Source organism: Simochromis diagramma, unplaced genomic scaffold (genome assembly GCF_900408965.1).
Source record: "Simochromis diagramma unplaced genomic scaffold, fSimDia1.1 OVJJ01000419.1, whole genome shotgun sequence".
NCBI lineage: Eukaryota > Metazoa > Chordata > Actinopteri > Cichliformes > Cichlidae > Simochromis > Simochromis diagramma.
Window position 1 is genome coordinate 1,653,223 of NW_024387244.1, and position 14,919 is coordinate 1,668,141.

General features: G+C 39.4%; 2 protein-coding genes across 2 annotated transcripts in view; both read left to right on the forward strand.

Moving 5' to 3' along the window:
* Window positions 1-3,766, forward strand: part of si:dkey-21p1.3 (collagen alpha-1(I) chain) — a 30,071-nt gene extending 26,305 nt beyond the window's left edge. The window contains exons 51-62 of the mRNA XM_040052687.1: window positions 20-73; window positions 184-237; window positions 327-380; window positions 461-514; window positions 652-669; window positions 771-833; window positions 986-1,111; window positions 1,244-1,373; window positions 1,449-1,555; window positions 1,866-1,931; window positions 2,015-2,224; window positions 2,751-3,766. Coding sequence (XP_039908621.1) covers window positions 20-73; window positions 184-237; window positions 327-380; window positions 461-514; window positions 652-669; window positions 771-833; window positions 986-1,111; window positions 1,244-1,373; window positions 1,449-1,555; window positions 1,866-1,931; window positions 2,015-2,224; window positions 2,751-2,882 — 1,068 coding nt within the window. The 3' untranslated portion in view covers window positions 2,883-3,766. The remainder of the gene's footprint in view (window positions 1-19; window positions 74-183; window positions 238-326; window positions 381-460; window positions 515-651; window positions 670-770; window positions 834-985; window positions 1,112-1,243; window positions 1,374-1,448; window positions 1,556-1,865; window positions 1,932-2,014; window positions 2,225-2,750) is intronic.
* Window positions 3,767-6,476: 2,710 nt separating this feature from the next.
* Window positions 6,477-14,598, forward strand: soat1 (sterol O-acyltransferase 1). Its single transcript, XM_040052861.1, has 16 exons — window positions 6,477-6,624; window positions 7,128-7,279; window positions 8,190-8,248; window positions 8,908-9,056; window positions 9,186-9,245; window positions 9,352-9,459; window positions 9,575-9,860; window positions 10,011-10,089; window positions 10,213-10,297; window positions 10,401-10,446; window positions 10,547-10,676; window positions 10,800-10,897; window positions 10,987-11,085; window positions 12,312-12,447; window positions 12,599-12,744; window positions 12,859-14,598. Exons 2-16 carry the CDS (start codon window positions 7,129-7,131, stop codon window positions 12,922-12,924), a joined length of 1,698 nt encoding a protein of 565 aa, XP_039908795.1. The 5' UTR covers window positions 6,477-6,624; window position 7,128; the 3' UTR covers window positions 12,925-14,598.
* Window positions 14,599-14,919: the final 321 nt, after the last annotated feature.

Sequence of the window (14,919 nt, forward strand, 5' to 3'; positions counted from 1 at the left end):
TCTGCTGCTGTTGGTTCAGGGTATTCCAGGGCTGAGAGGAGAGAAAGGTGAATCTGGAAGTCTTGGCACGAAGGTAAGAGTCAGTTACATATTTTGTGCATATATTCATTCAATATGTCAGAATCTCATCTAAAATATATTTGTGTATTTGTAACTCCTTTAATTTCTTTTCTTTCTACAAAGGGTCTCCCAGGCGATGCAGGGATACGTGGACCAATAGGTCCACCTGGATTAAAGGTGAATTGCAGTCAATTTAAATATAAAATGCTTTAAATGAAAAAGGCGTATTTTGGATTAATCTACCACATGTCTGACTTGTATATCAGGGGAATCCTGGTTTGCAGGGATTTAAAGGTGAAAAGGGTGATAAGGGGAAACAGGTCAGTCACACTTTACTCCCATTATTGCATTGTTTTAATTATTTGTATCCAATAAATAATCAATTAACCATTTACTACAGGGGGACGCTGGTCCTCGTGGTCCAGCCGGGCAGGAAGGCTTCTCAGGAATCCCTGTAAGTTGCTTTGATGTTCAGTTTTTTGTAATGACTTACTAAAATATCTTGATTAGTGAAGTTTTACTGAACAATATTTAAAAAATTGTCATGTTGTAACCTAAAAACTTTGTTTGATACACTCGTCTCTGTTACAGGGCCACCTTGGAGTGAAAGTGGGTGACTGACTTTGTATTTCTATAAATGTTTAAGTCTTAGCATTAGTCAATTTGTATTCAATGTTGTTCATTGCTGAATTGTGTTTGGGTCACTACAGGGAATGAAAGGTGTCCGAGGCAGGAGAGGTCCAAAGGGAACGAAGGGCAAGCCGGGACCTCAAGTAAGAGTTTGCAAACACAATATAAGCGAAGAAGCTTTGGACCTGATCGCTGAACACAAATGCAACACGCTAGATTGTTTTGAGATGTATGTAAAGCTTGATCCATTTCTCCGAATATCCTGAAAGTTTGCATCATGCCATGCCTTTCACAGGGAAAACCAGGAGCCCCTGGCAAATGGAAGCCTAAGCAAAGACCTGTTAAAAAATATAGTCTTCAAACTGCACAGAGTTCAAAGCAAAGCCCCGGCCTCCCGAAGCAAAGCGAAGAGCAAGAAAAAGTTGGTGCAAGCTTTCTTATTCCGTGCACATTATATACAGTCACAGAATGTCCTCATTTGCTCTGCAGTCTAGCTTTAAAAGTAAAACATGTTAAGCCGACTGAGTGAATGCTGAACACTGTTTTCCTGTAGCCCAGGGGAGTGACGAGGAGATGGTCTCAAGAAGATGAAGCAGAGTTCTTCAGCTGGCCCCTGGGCACCAGAGATGATCCTGGAACCACCTGCCATGAGCTGAGACTCATACGTCCACATCTAAATGATGGTGAGCATCTGATGACTGTTTTATTACGTTTTCCCTTATATATTTCAGTACGTTCCATTCAACTTTTTTTTTCAGGTTACTTTTACATGGACCCGAACCAAGGCTGTCCCTGTGATGCCTTGAAGGTCTTCTGTAACTTCACAGGAGGTGGAGCAACCTGCATAGAACCTCTTTACTCACAGGTTCAGTCATTTTCACCTGTGAAGCTTCACGTTATCAAAGAACTAACTTCATTATCACAATATCAGCTACAAAACATGGAACTTGAGAATGTTTGTAGATAGTTTGTGCTGCATTTATGTCAGATTATTGAAGGAAAAAGTAACGTGTGTGTGTGTGTGTGTGTGTGTGTGTGTGTGTGTGTGTGTGTGTGTGTGTGTGTGTGTGTGTGTGTGTGTGTGTGTTTCTTTTACTTCTCTGATTAATGCTACTACAAAAATCTTGTGTTTTTATGAATGGCTTCAAAAATATACATCATATCCCACTGTTTAGATTCAAATATGGAGGGACCCAGAAATGATGAGGACATATGTGGAGAGGTTTACTCACCACCAAAAAGTAAGTATTAAATAATATGTGGCTAGATTCAGGAAACTATTATTTCTAGATGTGCTTTCTAACATTAATGCTCTTTCTGATAGTTTGATTACCCTGGTGTGGAAGCTGTCCAGCTAAAGTTTCTGCGGTTACACAGCCACTCATCTTTCCAGCACATCACTCTCAGCTGTACAGAAAACCAGACGAGTACTGCTGCCACAGAGGATTTAGCCAGTCAGATTATCCACTTACTGGGAGACTCTGGCAAAGAAATCGATTCACACTTTGTCACAGTGTCCAGAAAACACTCTGAGGTAAGACTAAACGATTTGTGACAGTTTTTGGGGGCGTTGCCAGCATCTTTCTATAACTGTGACTGTAATACAAACAACACATTCGTTTTACATTTCTGTACGTAAGGCGTCTGAGAAAAAGAAGTGGAATCGATTACTTTCAGGAACCATGCATCACATTTGTGTCAGATCAGAGTCCTTTTATTGTGATGGAAATTTATGAAAGGAAACACCAGTGTCCAAAAGATAAATAAGTCATGTGTCGGTACAAATAAATCAAACACTGTCTGAACTATGAGAACTTTTTAATTTCAGCTTTTGTACGATAGCCTTACAAGGTAAATTGCACACGTTTTATAGTTATGGGAATAAAGGAGATTTAATAAAACAATATTAGACTTGAGATTGCTCAGAGATACCATACAGCTGCTAAAAATCATTTCCCTCGCCATGCACAAGGGTCTAGTCTCTGGAATTAGTTATGAATCCAGGACGAACAAACTGAACATATCTCCTTGTGTTTGCTTTTTGTCTGCTGCTTCTCCAGCTGGAGCTGTTTGTCAGGGTTCAAGGAGATATGGAATTACTTCCTGTCAGACATCTGGGTGTAGAGACGAGCAGTGTCTCCAAGCTTGTCTCTGAGATCTCTGTGGCATTGGGACCCGTCTGCTTCTTGTGACCGGTGTGTCTGTGTGCGATGAAAGTCTCAAGAGCTCAAGAAAGAAGGCAGCTGGACGTCTTTGGGATTGTGAAGACGTTTCACATCACATCCAATACGCTTCTTCGGTTCTTAAAGCAACTGGTGGAGACTCCCAGGAAACAAACCCCAGTGGTGGGTGTCCTGTGTGGAGTAAGTCCTGAAGGTTGCTAACCCAATACTGATCATATGAGTCACCACATGAGCCAAGGTGGGAAAAAAGGCTATTATTCCAGCTTCCTATCATCCAGAAAGCTGGAATAATATAAAATATGTATATTTTAAATGAATAATCAAATAAAAGTGCTCAGTTTTGTATTTTGCTGTATATTTATTCAATTGTAAAATTGTTAGATTTTTGACATATGAAACATTTTTGTTATGAAAATGTAGCATCAAATGTTCAGTTCAGTTTGACTTATAACTTTGTATTTACACTAAAAGTCTTCGTTTTTTACTTTGTCCTCAACTCAGGGGAATGTCGTCCCGCACTATCAAAATAAAACAATGGCTCTGAATGAAACAGAGCCCGTTGTTTTGTTTGTACTGAGCCTGCGCACATCACACAGTAAGGGGTAATCCTCAAATAGTTACAAAGTAAAAACTAAGTAATTGTGTTGATGTTTTCTAGGCCTAGTGCCACGTTCCTACATTCCCAGTATTGTGGAAGCAGTGGTTTGTGAACAGGTTTGCATCTTCTCAACCATCCGAGTGCAGTGATGTCAACAAATTTTAATATTCTTGGGAGAAGAAAGAGTGGCTGGAGTATGGCAGCTGACTCACCATAGAGAGACACAACATGTCTTTTATAACAAGCCTGTTGGGAAATTCTTCCATTCTCAGTGTCCTAATTCACTCTTGAGCCTTTGGACTGACTTAATCACAGACCACAGGAAGATCCATGGTTATATGCACCATCCTTATGATGTCTGATACAGTGAATGTCTTGTTGTCTCTTTGAAATTAACCGTTTTGCCACAGTAGGCTCATGAGACCAGTTATATGAAGGTTTGACAGCATGTCACGCTCTACTTAGAGGCGCTCCATCAAAAACGCGTTTAACTTGCACACGGGCTCCAAAACTGTCTTTTAAATGAATGGGACAGTAATTTACAAAACAAAATCTTGTGAATATTTCCCATAACATGTCTTTATAACTTAGCATATCTTTGCTTGTTTAGGCCTGTGAACTTAGTGTAAAGATGTGGAGTGTGATAAAAAAGAAAAACATGTAGCATAAAAATAGTAAAAATAACATACTGATAAACCATGCTTCTGTCTGATTGTAAACGTTTCTCCTAAATAAACTATTCTTCCTAGAAATATGTTTTGATTCATGGTACATAACGAAAGGTGTGGTGGGTTTACTGTGTGGATATTTTGTAACGTATTTCTGGAGAGAAATAAGAACCATTAAAGCAAAATACCAACAAACATGACTTGAAAAGGTGGATGAGTGACCAGACGTCTCACTTTATGTTAGACTGCACAGCATTCTTATCCACTGTCAGAATTTGTATAGTTTTTGTTTTTTGATTAGTTTTTATTTTGTTTTGACAATTTCTTTTTAATTCAACAAACATAGGTTTTCTTGTTTCATTGTATTGTTTATTGTTTGAAAATGTTTAGTTTTAGTTTACGTTTTAAGACTTTTACAATTACTAATAATATTTCTTTGTATTACGGTATTTAGGGCAAATATTAGAGGCCAGATTTAGGAAAATCAGTTGCTATTAAAATAAAAACAGAACTTTTTGAAAGCAGGTGATTCACAGTCCTGTAGACATCCAAAGTCTCAATTAACACATCCATCAAAAACCTCATCAGGCAATACTTACCAAATTGATCAATACTAAAACTAGAGTTGTTTCCTCTATATTCATATTTTATTTTAGTTCACAGAATTGTTTTTTCACTATTGAAACCTGGTGATTACCAGACAGCTACAGGTTTGGCTTGTTGGCAAATGGAAGGGAAGGACAAAGGGAACAGATTAGTGTACAGATTACAATAAAAACAAACTTTAGCTTACAATTTCTCTTCATTTGTTAGTGTATTTATAAGTTAGGAAAACTGCACTGAAATACAATACAGTATATTTGACTTTCAAATGATCAATGCCAGAGCTTTAACCTGCATTGTCCCACACAAAGACTGCCACACCTCCAGTGTGTTAGGATATCGTCATCTTCAAAGGCTGAAGTATATTTTTTAAGTCATTTTATGGATGGCATCATTGAAGGTTTGTTGTACTTGCTGACTTTGACATGTAAAAAAAAAAACAATAACATGTCTAGTAAGTTAAGTTCTTTTCATGTTCATTATATAACCGCAGACCTATACAGCAGGCAGCAAGAACAGCTGTTCAGAAACACCAAAGAAATAAATAACAAATACATACATTTCTTCTTCTTCTTTGCAAGCTACATATTCGTTGTTTCAGACAATACAATCAGTCAGACCTACAATTATCGTCACTGTTTGATGAACACTTATTTACAGGTATGCATGACAGCACATCCCAGTGACCCCGGGAATGCCACTGCACTAAAAGTAGCTGCTAAATGTATTTACAGACAACAACGTACAGGTAATGTCGCCGTTTGTTCTGAGATCAGCTACCACACATAATTTTTTTAAGGATTTGAGTGTTAGAAAAAGAAATCCCGATGGTTAATTTTATAATCCTGCTACCCCGGGCAGTTTATATATATGATCCATATAATGAGTTTTGTCTACAGGTGGGTGGATCCAAATATTATCTACTGATTGGAAGGTTAGTGGTTCAATCCCTGGCTCCCCCAGAATGCCACACATTTAGTATCCTTGGGCAAGATACTAAATGTGTGTGAATGTTAGCTTTGAAGCACCGAAAAAGCATAGAAGATATGAACGGGTGAATGCGGCATGTTGTATAAAGCCCTGTGAGTGCTCCACGAGAACAGAAAAACGCTAAATAAGAATCAGTCAATTTACCACGATACCAGCGCTGGCATTGGTATCGATACTAGTGCATTAGGACCAATACTTTGTTTCTATCCTTTAAGTTTAGGATGTAGCACACTAAATTGTGGTAAATGAATTTTGGTTTGGTTTTTTGTTTTTTTGTTTTTTTGATATATAAAAATATACCTCAAACATTCCCCATATTAATGACATTCATCTCATAATTCATGACCTGTTCTCCCCTACATAAACTGTCTTTATAGGCTAAATGTATCAGTAATACTTGCTGTGTATTTATGTACTTCACAGTGTAGCACACCACTGGTTAAAGAATGATTAACGCGTGTAAGAGGAGTTCGGGAAAAGACACATTATAATCTATTATAATAAGATTTTTATTTTGAATCTAATTAAACTGCGAGACAAATTATTTCAGCTTGCAGCAGGAATACATCGCTCCATTTATGTTTTATCTATTTGTTAATCATTACAAATATAACCGTTTTGTTTGTTTTTTTTATAACATTTCTTACGAAGCGGGTGACGTTTGAGAGTCTGACCGCGCTGGTCAGCAGTTTAGCGTCGGTGACGTCAAAAGGAGGAGAGACTTTCGACCAATCAGAATCGTGGGTGCTGCTCATCTTCTGTAGTGTTTATAGAATGGGGAAGGTGAGCAGCGGCTCGGGTTGTGGTGATTAGAGGAGTTTCACATCTGGGTTCCCGCTCATTAACGTCAGAGAGAGAGGCTTGAGAAGAGAGGACCTGGCGGTTGGAACGAGTAGGTATTCAGGAAATTGTGCTGCCCGCATTTGTACATTTCTGTCAGTGTCGGTCAACCCGTCCCGCAGGAGCGGACGATAAAACATCAAGTTGGCTAGTTTGACTAGCTTTAGTAAAGCTTGTATTGCATGCTAACAATATCCGCGAGCGTCAACAGGCAGAGTTAGTATCAGAGTTAGTGCTGGCGGTGTATGATATTAACCCAGGTAGCGATTTAGTTCAGCGAGCTCCATGAATTAGCCGCTGCCTGTCTCATTGAGGCTTGATGCCAGCTGGACGGGAGCTAACTCATGTGCTAGCTGCGTGTCCGTGTCATGTGAGAGTGATGTGTTTGCCCACTGGGTTTGTATTGTCAGTCAATATCAGCATCGATGTTAGGTGGCACAGCAGTGATGTGCTAGCTTGTCTTCCTTGTGTGTTCTCAGGGCTTGTCTCGTTTGTTCAAGAGCTGCCGCCGGTTCTTTCCCTTGTTTTTAATGATTAACCTATTTGCTTCCGTAGGATGGAGAGCGAGGATGACGCTATTCTCCGGCTCCGCAGCCGAGCCATTCCCACGATGCCTACCTTCCCTGACTTGAAAAGCTCTTTGGATGGGGAGCTCAGTCCGGGGAAAGGACAGCAAAGCAGTGAAGACAACCACATCACCAGCAATGGTGAGAAAATCTCAACTCCCTCATTAGTGGGGCCAGCCGAGAGGGCAGTGACCTCTGATACAGTGAATCTGTTGACTCAACAGCTCAAAAATCATCGTTTCAGTAAATTTCCCCTCTTGGGTCAAAAGTATGACTAACTGAAAGTTTCATGTGTGATTAGTTCCTCTTAAGCAATCATCGTGATCTCTGGTTAACCCGGGCAAATGACGCCCAAGTTAGTCATGATGATCCAGTAAAGACAAAATGTAAAGGTGAGAAATGAAATACTGGTCTGACACCTACCTCGGGACTATATTAGTTCTTTGTATGCTTCTGCGAAAGAGCTAAACACAAAGCATGATAATACAATGCACGTCTTTGTGACAACGTCAGCTATATTGTTGACTTTTTCTTGCGTGATGGGTGGAAAGCTACTGTGCTTAAAGTCATTTGTGTGCCTGACCTCAGTTAAAGTAAACAAACCTATTCATCATCAGACAGCTGTAAAGCCTAATGACCTACAGTAACCTTGACCACAATTAATTGCATTTGCTTAGCTTTCCGGCCACAGGACATGTGATTGTACTTGTTGCATGTTGTCATAGGTGTGTCTCCCTTTGGATTTTGCAACTTTGGATTGGAGACTGAAGATTTGTATGATGTAACTTCTGCTATGTCACAGACTGTAGCATTTTACAACACAGTAACCAAACCCACATTATACCAGTTTTATTTATTTTACTGCCATTTTCAGTGTCAAAATACAGATATTATTTCTGATAGGAAAGTTTTGTACAGATGACATGATTGATTTAACTGACACTATTGCTAATTGCTGTGCGCAAAAAACAGAACTACAGTTTAATATAAGAAGATTACACACACATATGTTTTGGGGGGGTTAACATATGTGTGTCTCATTCAATTTCAGGGAGGATTGAAGTGGAACACGTCATCAGCAAAAAACTACAACTGAAAAAGAAAGCAGAGGTTAGTCGTTTCTTTAAGAAATGACTCAACATCATGTCTTTTTTGGGGGGGGGGGGGCTTTTTTAAAATTGCTTACTTAAAAGTGTACGAAGGGAAATGTGAGCAATCATGGATTTCTTGCTGCTGATGTATTTCTGGTCATTAGCCTGGGCCAGGACATCCCTGCGGTTATTTATTTGATGTCTTCTGTTACATTTATCATTTAAACCATGCAAATGTGAATCCTTGCTAGAATGATCAACATCATCTGATCCCCTCCTGAAATGCTTGAGCAAGTATTCTGATCAATTCAGACCTCTTAAAGGTTGAATAAGAACATCGCACACTTAGACGCTGGACAACACTGCAAGCTATGTCTCTGTTTTTCACACTTGCTGTGTGTTTAAAATGCAGCGATAAAAGGCACTGAATGTGTCATAATGATAACGCAGAGCTGTTGCTTTTGTGCACAAACTTGGGTTTGAATTTAAGATGCAGTCAACGGTGCAGTAAATCCACCCTTGGTGAGAGCATATTTATAATATGTAAAAGCAGTCGTTAAAAGTAGCTGTAAGGTGAGAAACTAATTTTTGCATATACAGAAAGAAAATAATTATTGGCACAGACTTTCTATATTTTGTAACTTAATAACAATTTCCGTGTCCTTTTCTGTTGCCCAGTACTTGAAGAGTGACCTGATGCGTCAGTTTGACACGCAGGTCAATGATTTTATGGACAGTCTTATTGAGGAATCGACCAGCCTGGAGCCCGCACCGGTACCTGCTGTATTTTCACCTCCAATGTCAGACAAGGAGCGGAGCAAACTCAGGTACTGCAGCTAACTATGCTACCAAATGAAAAGCTGCATCTGGCGTTTGGTTACAGCAGATGCTAATGCCCTTCTACTTCCCACTCTCATGTTAAAAAGACGACAGCTGATCACTGTGTTTTTCTGCAGGCACTTTCGTCCTCCTCACGGTGAGGGAAAGCTGTTTGTAAGCCGCAGATCCCTCCTAGAGTAAGTTGATGCAGTCTGGATGCTTTATCACTCGTGTTTGCGACGGTGCTGTTGAAAGATGGTTTGTTGACTTCACAGTTCCTCAGTCTTTTGTTTTTCCTCACAGTGAGCTGTTTGAGGTGAACCACATCAGGACCATCTACCACATGTTCATTGCCCTGCTCATTCTTTTTATCCTCAGTACACTTGTGGTAGATTTCATTGATGAAGGCAGGTAATATAAACCTGCTATAAATCGTTTCTCCTTTGATTCTGTGTTATTTGACTGTCTATTTCTGTTGCTTTTGTTGATAGACTACTGATGATTGCTTTCTCTCCTTCTGCCTCAGACTGGTGTTGGAGTTTGATCTGCTGGTCTATGCCTTTGGGCAGTTCCCTCTGGTGGTGTCCACGTGGATCTGCATGTTTTTGTCTGTGCTGTTTATTCCCTACACCCTGTTCTACCTGTGGGCACAGAGCCACTCTGGCTCCCACAGCCATCTCAGGTTGTATTCTTTGCTGTTTGGCACTTTATTCCTGCTCTACCAAGCTCTGGGTCTAGGATTCCTGCCCACCTATACGGTGGTGACCAACAGTTTCCCGCCTGCGTCCTGCTTCATCATCATCCTGGAACAGGTAGATGAAGAGTCTAGTCTGTTCTCTTCTGATCAGAATGGCTTAGTTTACATTTGTGAAGAGTCTTTGCATATATCTTGACATGCATGAGGCTGCCCTTTGAAATGTAGCTTCTTTGATTTGTATCTATTTTATTTGTATCTATTTCAGGTGCGTCTAATGATGAAAGCTCACTCATTTGTCAGGGAGAATGTACCAAGAGTCCTCGCATGGTGTAAAGAAAAAAATGGTACTTTTTGAATACAACCAGGTTTCCATTTACATTTATTATCAGACGGTGTGCTCACCTTTCCTCCCTGATGGCTTTTTTTTTTGTTTGTTTGTGTTCATATATTTTCTCTGTTATCTGCAGGCCCGGGTCCAGTGGTCCCTCAGGTTTCTCAGTATCTCTACTTCCTGTTTGCACCCACACTCATCTACAGAGACAAGTACCCCAGGTACTGTGTTTTGTTCTCTCTCATGGAGCATATATAGAACACTTTTTTTGTTTTGTTTTACAGTAGAGCTGTAAAAGCCCCTTTCCTTTCTTGCCTACTACAGGAATCCGGTGATTCGGTGGGGCTACGTGGTCTCAAAATTACTTCAGGTACCAACCTCTGACACATTTATAGCAACTTCACTTAAATGTCCAAGCAGCTCATTACTTTTAAATTACATTTACTTTCTTGACCACTCCCACTCCACAGGTACTTGGCTGTCTGTTTTATGCCTATTACGTGTTTGTGCGGCTGTGCATACCTCAGTTTCGCAGCATCAGTCTGCAGCTGTTTGATCTGCGAGCCATGGTTCTCTGTGTCTTTAACTCAATCTTACCAGGTAAGATTAGAAACAAACTTTTGTGAAAACCTCATGTTTTATTTTTGATTTTTATCTTTTCTCATATTTGAAGGCGAGAGATGTGTTATTGCTGTTTGTTGACCAGTCATGTGTTTTTGGCAGGGGTGCTGGTCCTCTTCCTGGGATTCTTTGCCTTCCTCCACTGTTGGCTCAATGCTTTTGCTGAGATGCTTCGGTTTGCCGACAGAATGTTTTACAAGGTACTTGTTTTACCCTCGTTTTAAAATTTGGACTAAATCGTCTTTGTGCTCAGTGTTTGACTCGTGTGATTTTTGACTACACGTTACAGGATTGGTGGAATTCGACCTCTTTTGCCAATTACTATCGCACTTGGAATGTAGTTGTCCATGACTGGCTGTACTACTACGTGTACCGGGACTTCCTGTGGGTAAGTGGCTCTTCTGTTGATGCAGCAGAGACTGTAAAAGCACACAATCGTAAAAATGCACCAGCAGTCTTCATAGGTTTGCAGCTTGTTCAAAAATGTCTGAAATAAATGAATGCCAGTGTTTTAAAAGTGGAGTCAGTAATTTACTGAGTTTATTTAGCAGAGATAGAAAGGACACTGTACTCATAATTACACACTAATCCATGTATATTTATGTCTTCCAATAAACTGATGCATTCTCATAAACTGTCAATTAATGTATTAAAAATGCATAATGGTGGATTTGTGGTTTGTGGAAGCTGCCATGTTCCCTCACAGTATTTGAATACAATGGTTGGGAAAGACGTCTCCCTTCTGAATAATCGTGTTTTACATCTGCGGTTAGAGGATGGCCACATGCATAAAAGTCTCTGGCGTTTGTGTGCCATGGATGTAAATTCATGTACGCACCTTCAGACCCGAGCGATGAAGCATCATATCTGTGGCGTTCCCTTCACCAAAGAAACAAAAGCGCGAAGGAAAGAGACGCCACACACCCGCATATTTTTAAATTGTCAAACAACTGGGAATAAACATGGTTGTTTATTGGTGAAATTTCTTATTGTCAGCAGATTACACATATATTCATCCTGGCTAAACCTCAAGCAGCTGTTTATAGGTAGGGATGGGTACCGACATAAACGGTAGTAACCAGACCGAAAAGCAGCGCACATTTCGGTGCTTTTTTTCCCTGAGATGTCACACACTTTGAATTCCAGCCAATCATTTTACCTTTCCGAGGATAGTAGGTGGGCCCAGGTACGTAGGTTCTTTTAGAGCAGAGCTACAGATTAAAAATGTCCAAGGCGAAGCGGTCAAAAGTCTGGCTGTACTTCACAGCAAAAGATGCAAACTCAGCAGCCTGCAACAAGTGCTTTAAGCTGATACTGTGCAAAGGAGGTAACTCCTCCAATCTGATGAAATTTGGCACCGTTATCGGATAAAACCTAAACGATACCATCCCTATTTATAGGTTGACATTATGCCAGGTAGTCTTGAGCTAGTGTCCTAAAAATCAGACTTTGGGAGCTGGGATTATATAAAACTCAGACTGCAGTCTGTAATCCAGTGGCATCCAGCAGTGAGAACTTTACACGCTGTACTTTAAAAAACTTTCAAACTTAATGTGGATTGTGCGTTTTGTTTTTTAACATTTGTGTTCATGTGTCTGTTCTCTCTGTTTCCAGATCTCTCAGAAGCGCTGCCGACCAGCCGCCATGCTGTTCGTGTTTACAGTGTCTGCAGTGGTTCATGAGTACATTCTTGCAATTTGCTTTGGTTTCTTCTACCCTGTGCTCTTCTGCCTCTTCATGTGCTTTGGAAGTAAGAGACTTTGTCGCCTTTTAATAAAAATGATATTACTTGAGTTGTACTGCATCAGATGATTGTGGTATCATGTCTGGGTCACGTAAACCCAGTCAAGTTAAATCTGTATGTCAGTTTTTCATTATCTTCTCTCTTTGTCCTCTCACAGTGATGTTCAACTTCATTTTGCATGACAAAAGGAAAGGCCCCATCTGGAACATAATCATGTGGACGTCCCTGTTCCTGGGTCAGGGAGTCATTATCTGTCTGTACTCTCAGGAGTGGTATGCCCAGCGCTACTGTCCCCTGAAGGAGGTACTGCTTCTAAAAATCACATGATGTATATTCTTTCCAAAGATGCAGTGAAATTCAGTTATTCAGAGTGAGAGTAGACACAAATTCAGCTTTTAATTGTTATTTTTGTTCCAGCCTTCCTTTTTTGAGCTACTGAAGCCTCGCTCTTGGAGCTGTGAGAGGCCTGATGACAGACTCTGATGGGCTGTGACCTACAGCTGAGCTGCTGGGACAACGATTATTGCTGATCAGTATAAATGAGACCAGCCTGTCTGCTACTGTCACAACTTCTGGACTTTGTTTTATTTAAGGTTCATAGTTTATTTGAATGTATGGAAAAAGTCTCTGCCAAAAAAAGCCAGCAAAGTTATAATGATGCCTTATTTGTTTTAAGTTATCAACTCCAAAACAAAATCATCGTTCACACAACAGAACACGTGGACTCTTATTTTTATTCGTTCCTTAATCTTCTGACGTTTCCATATTCCCCTTTGCCTCGATCAACTGTGAAATCACTCCTCGTGCCATTATGAATGTGGCAATAGTGACACGGCAGCTGAATACAAACATTATTCACATATGCAGTAAAGTCTAATATTTAACAAGTGTTTACAGTTGCTACTCTACTGAAGGACAGTCGGTGTCACGGGATCAATGATATCTATTTCAGTGCCAATAAGAGTCAGTTTGAAAAAGACTGCCACTGTTTGCTGTTTTGTGTAAAATCTTGATGTTTCAGTCAGTTAGAGAGGAAAACAGTGGGGACATTTCACTCACTAAGAAGTGGACCTATGCAGAGTTAAACGCACCTAAGCTCCACATTTCCCGTTTTTCTGTTGATTTCCATGTATCAAGACACAAGTTGGAAGCAGGACATGCAATAATTGTATTTATACATAAAATTGTAGTTATAATCTAAAAATTCTGATCATGCACCGAATGTAAAGTGTGAAAGCGGAGCTTTATGGATCTACTAATATTGTGTGACTGGTGGATGTATTAATGATTAAGTTAAACGGGTTTGAACATACAATAACTGTCACTGAGGATAGTTAAGTGATGTTTTGTTCTGTGTTGCACAGGGATTTCAGAAATGTCTACTTCTGTAAAACTTGCAGTTGGCTGCTAAAATGTTTTAACACTGAGGTTGGAAGGACACTTGATCAGCACTAAGGGCTAAAACATTGTTATTTAAAGTGCACTATTATGCATTTTGTTCAAGCCATTTCAGGTTAGTCAGACTTGGTTTCTGCTTTTAATTTTGAATGGGTTTCAGGCACTATTTGCATTATTTTGAATCAGCGGTCGTCACACATTGAAATGCATGATGACTGTGTTTATTTGTATGAATGAGGCCTGCCATACAAAGTTAAACCAGCAATAGAATGATGTGCTCTTCTAAAAAGTAAGTGACCACAAGGTGGCACTGTTTTAAAGCGTTTATTTTTAATCTCTGCACATTTTAGTGAGAGATTTCCAGATTTCTTTTTTCCAAAATAATCAAATATAATCGCAAGCAAACTGTTGTTAATATGTACAGATAACGCAGACATTTTAAGGAAGCTTTCACACAGCTTCATCCCTTTACGATTTTATGAATAAATAGAATATTTATTACAGTGAAAGGCCAAATTGCATAAATCCTGTTTATTTGCATAAGAGGTTTATTTTCGGGGACCAGAGATTTTCCTACTTACTGTGGTGTTTGTGTTCATTGTTATGTCTTCTGGCATTGAATCGACATGGGTATCGTGTCACGTGACATTTTTATGAATCATGTCTATCTTTGGATTGTAGACAAAGTTTTGATTCGTTCTTTGCGCATCATGTACAAACTGAAGAATTTAAATAAAATGAAAGTATTTTATTTACACATTTTATTCAAGTGTATGTAATAGCCCGTGTGGAAAATAAATAATGTCTTTATTGTGTTGATTTACATGTTTAAATTTCAAATACAGGTGTCTACGTTTAAATAACCTCTTGAAATCTGAAGAATATATGAAAAGGTATGCTGTTATACGTGTATTGACTTCAGATGTTTGAGCTGTATTTTTTTAATAAAGGAAATATATCCGTTTAATATTGATGAGTACATCGACTATATCATCTTAGTCATATGTTAATTAAACTTGGTAATCACATTCTTTTAAAAGTGGGGAAGAACTTCTAAACTTTTTAGTTTTTCTACATGTC

What these genes read in the sequence shown, in the direction of transcription:
- soat1 (XM_040052861.1), top strand. Translation starts at nt 7,129, where the DNA reads ATGGAGAGCGAGGATGACGCTATTCTCCGGCTCCGCAGCCGAGCCATT. An exon ending in ATGGTGTAAAGAAAAAAATG is followed by an intron (nt 10,090 to 10,212) that starts GTACTTTTTGAA and finishes TGTTATCTGCAG; the next exon opens with GCCCGGGTCCAGTGGTCCCT. An exon ending in TGTACCGGGACTTCCTGTGG is followed by an intron (nt 11,086 to 12,311) that starts GTAAGTGGCTCT and finishes CTCTGTTTCCAG; the next exon opens with ATCTCTCAGAAGCGCTGCCG.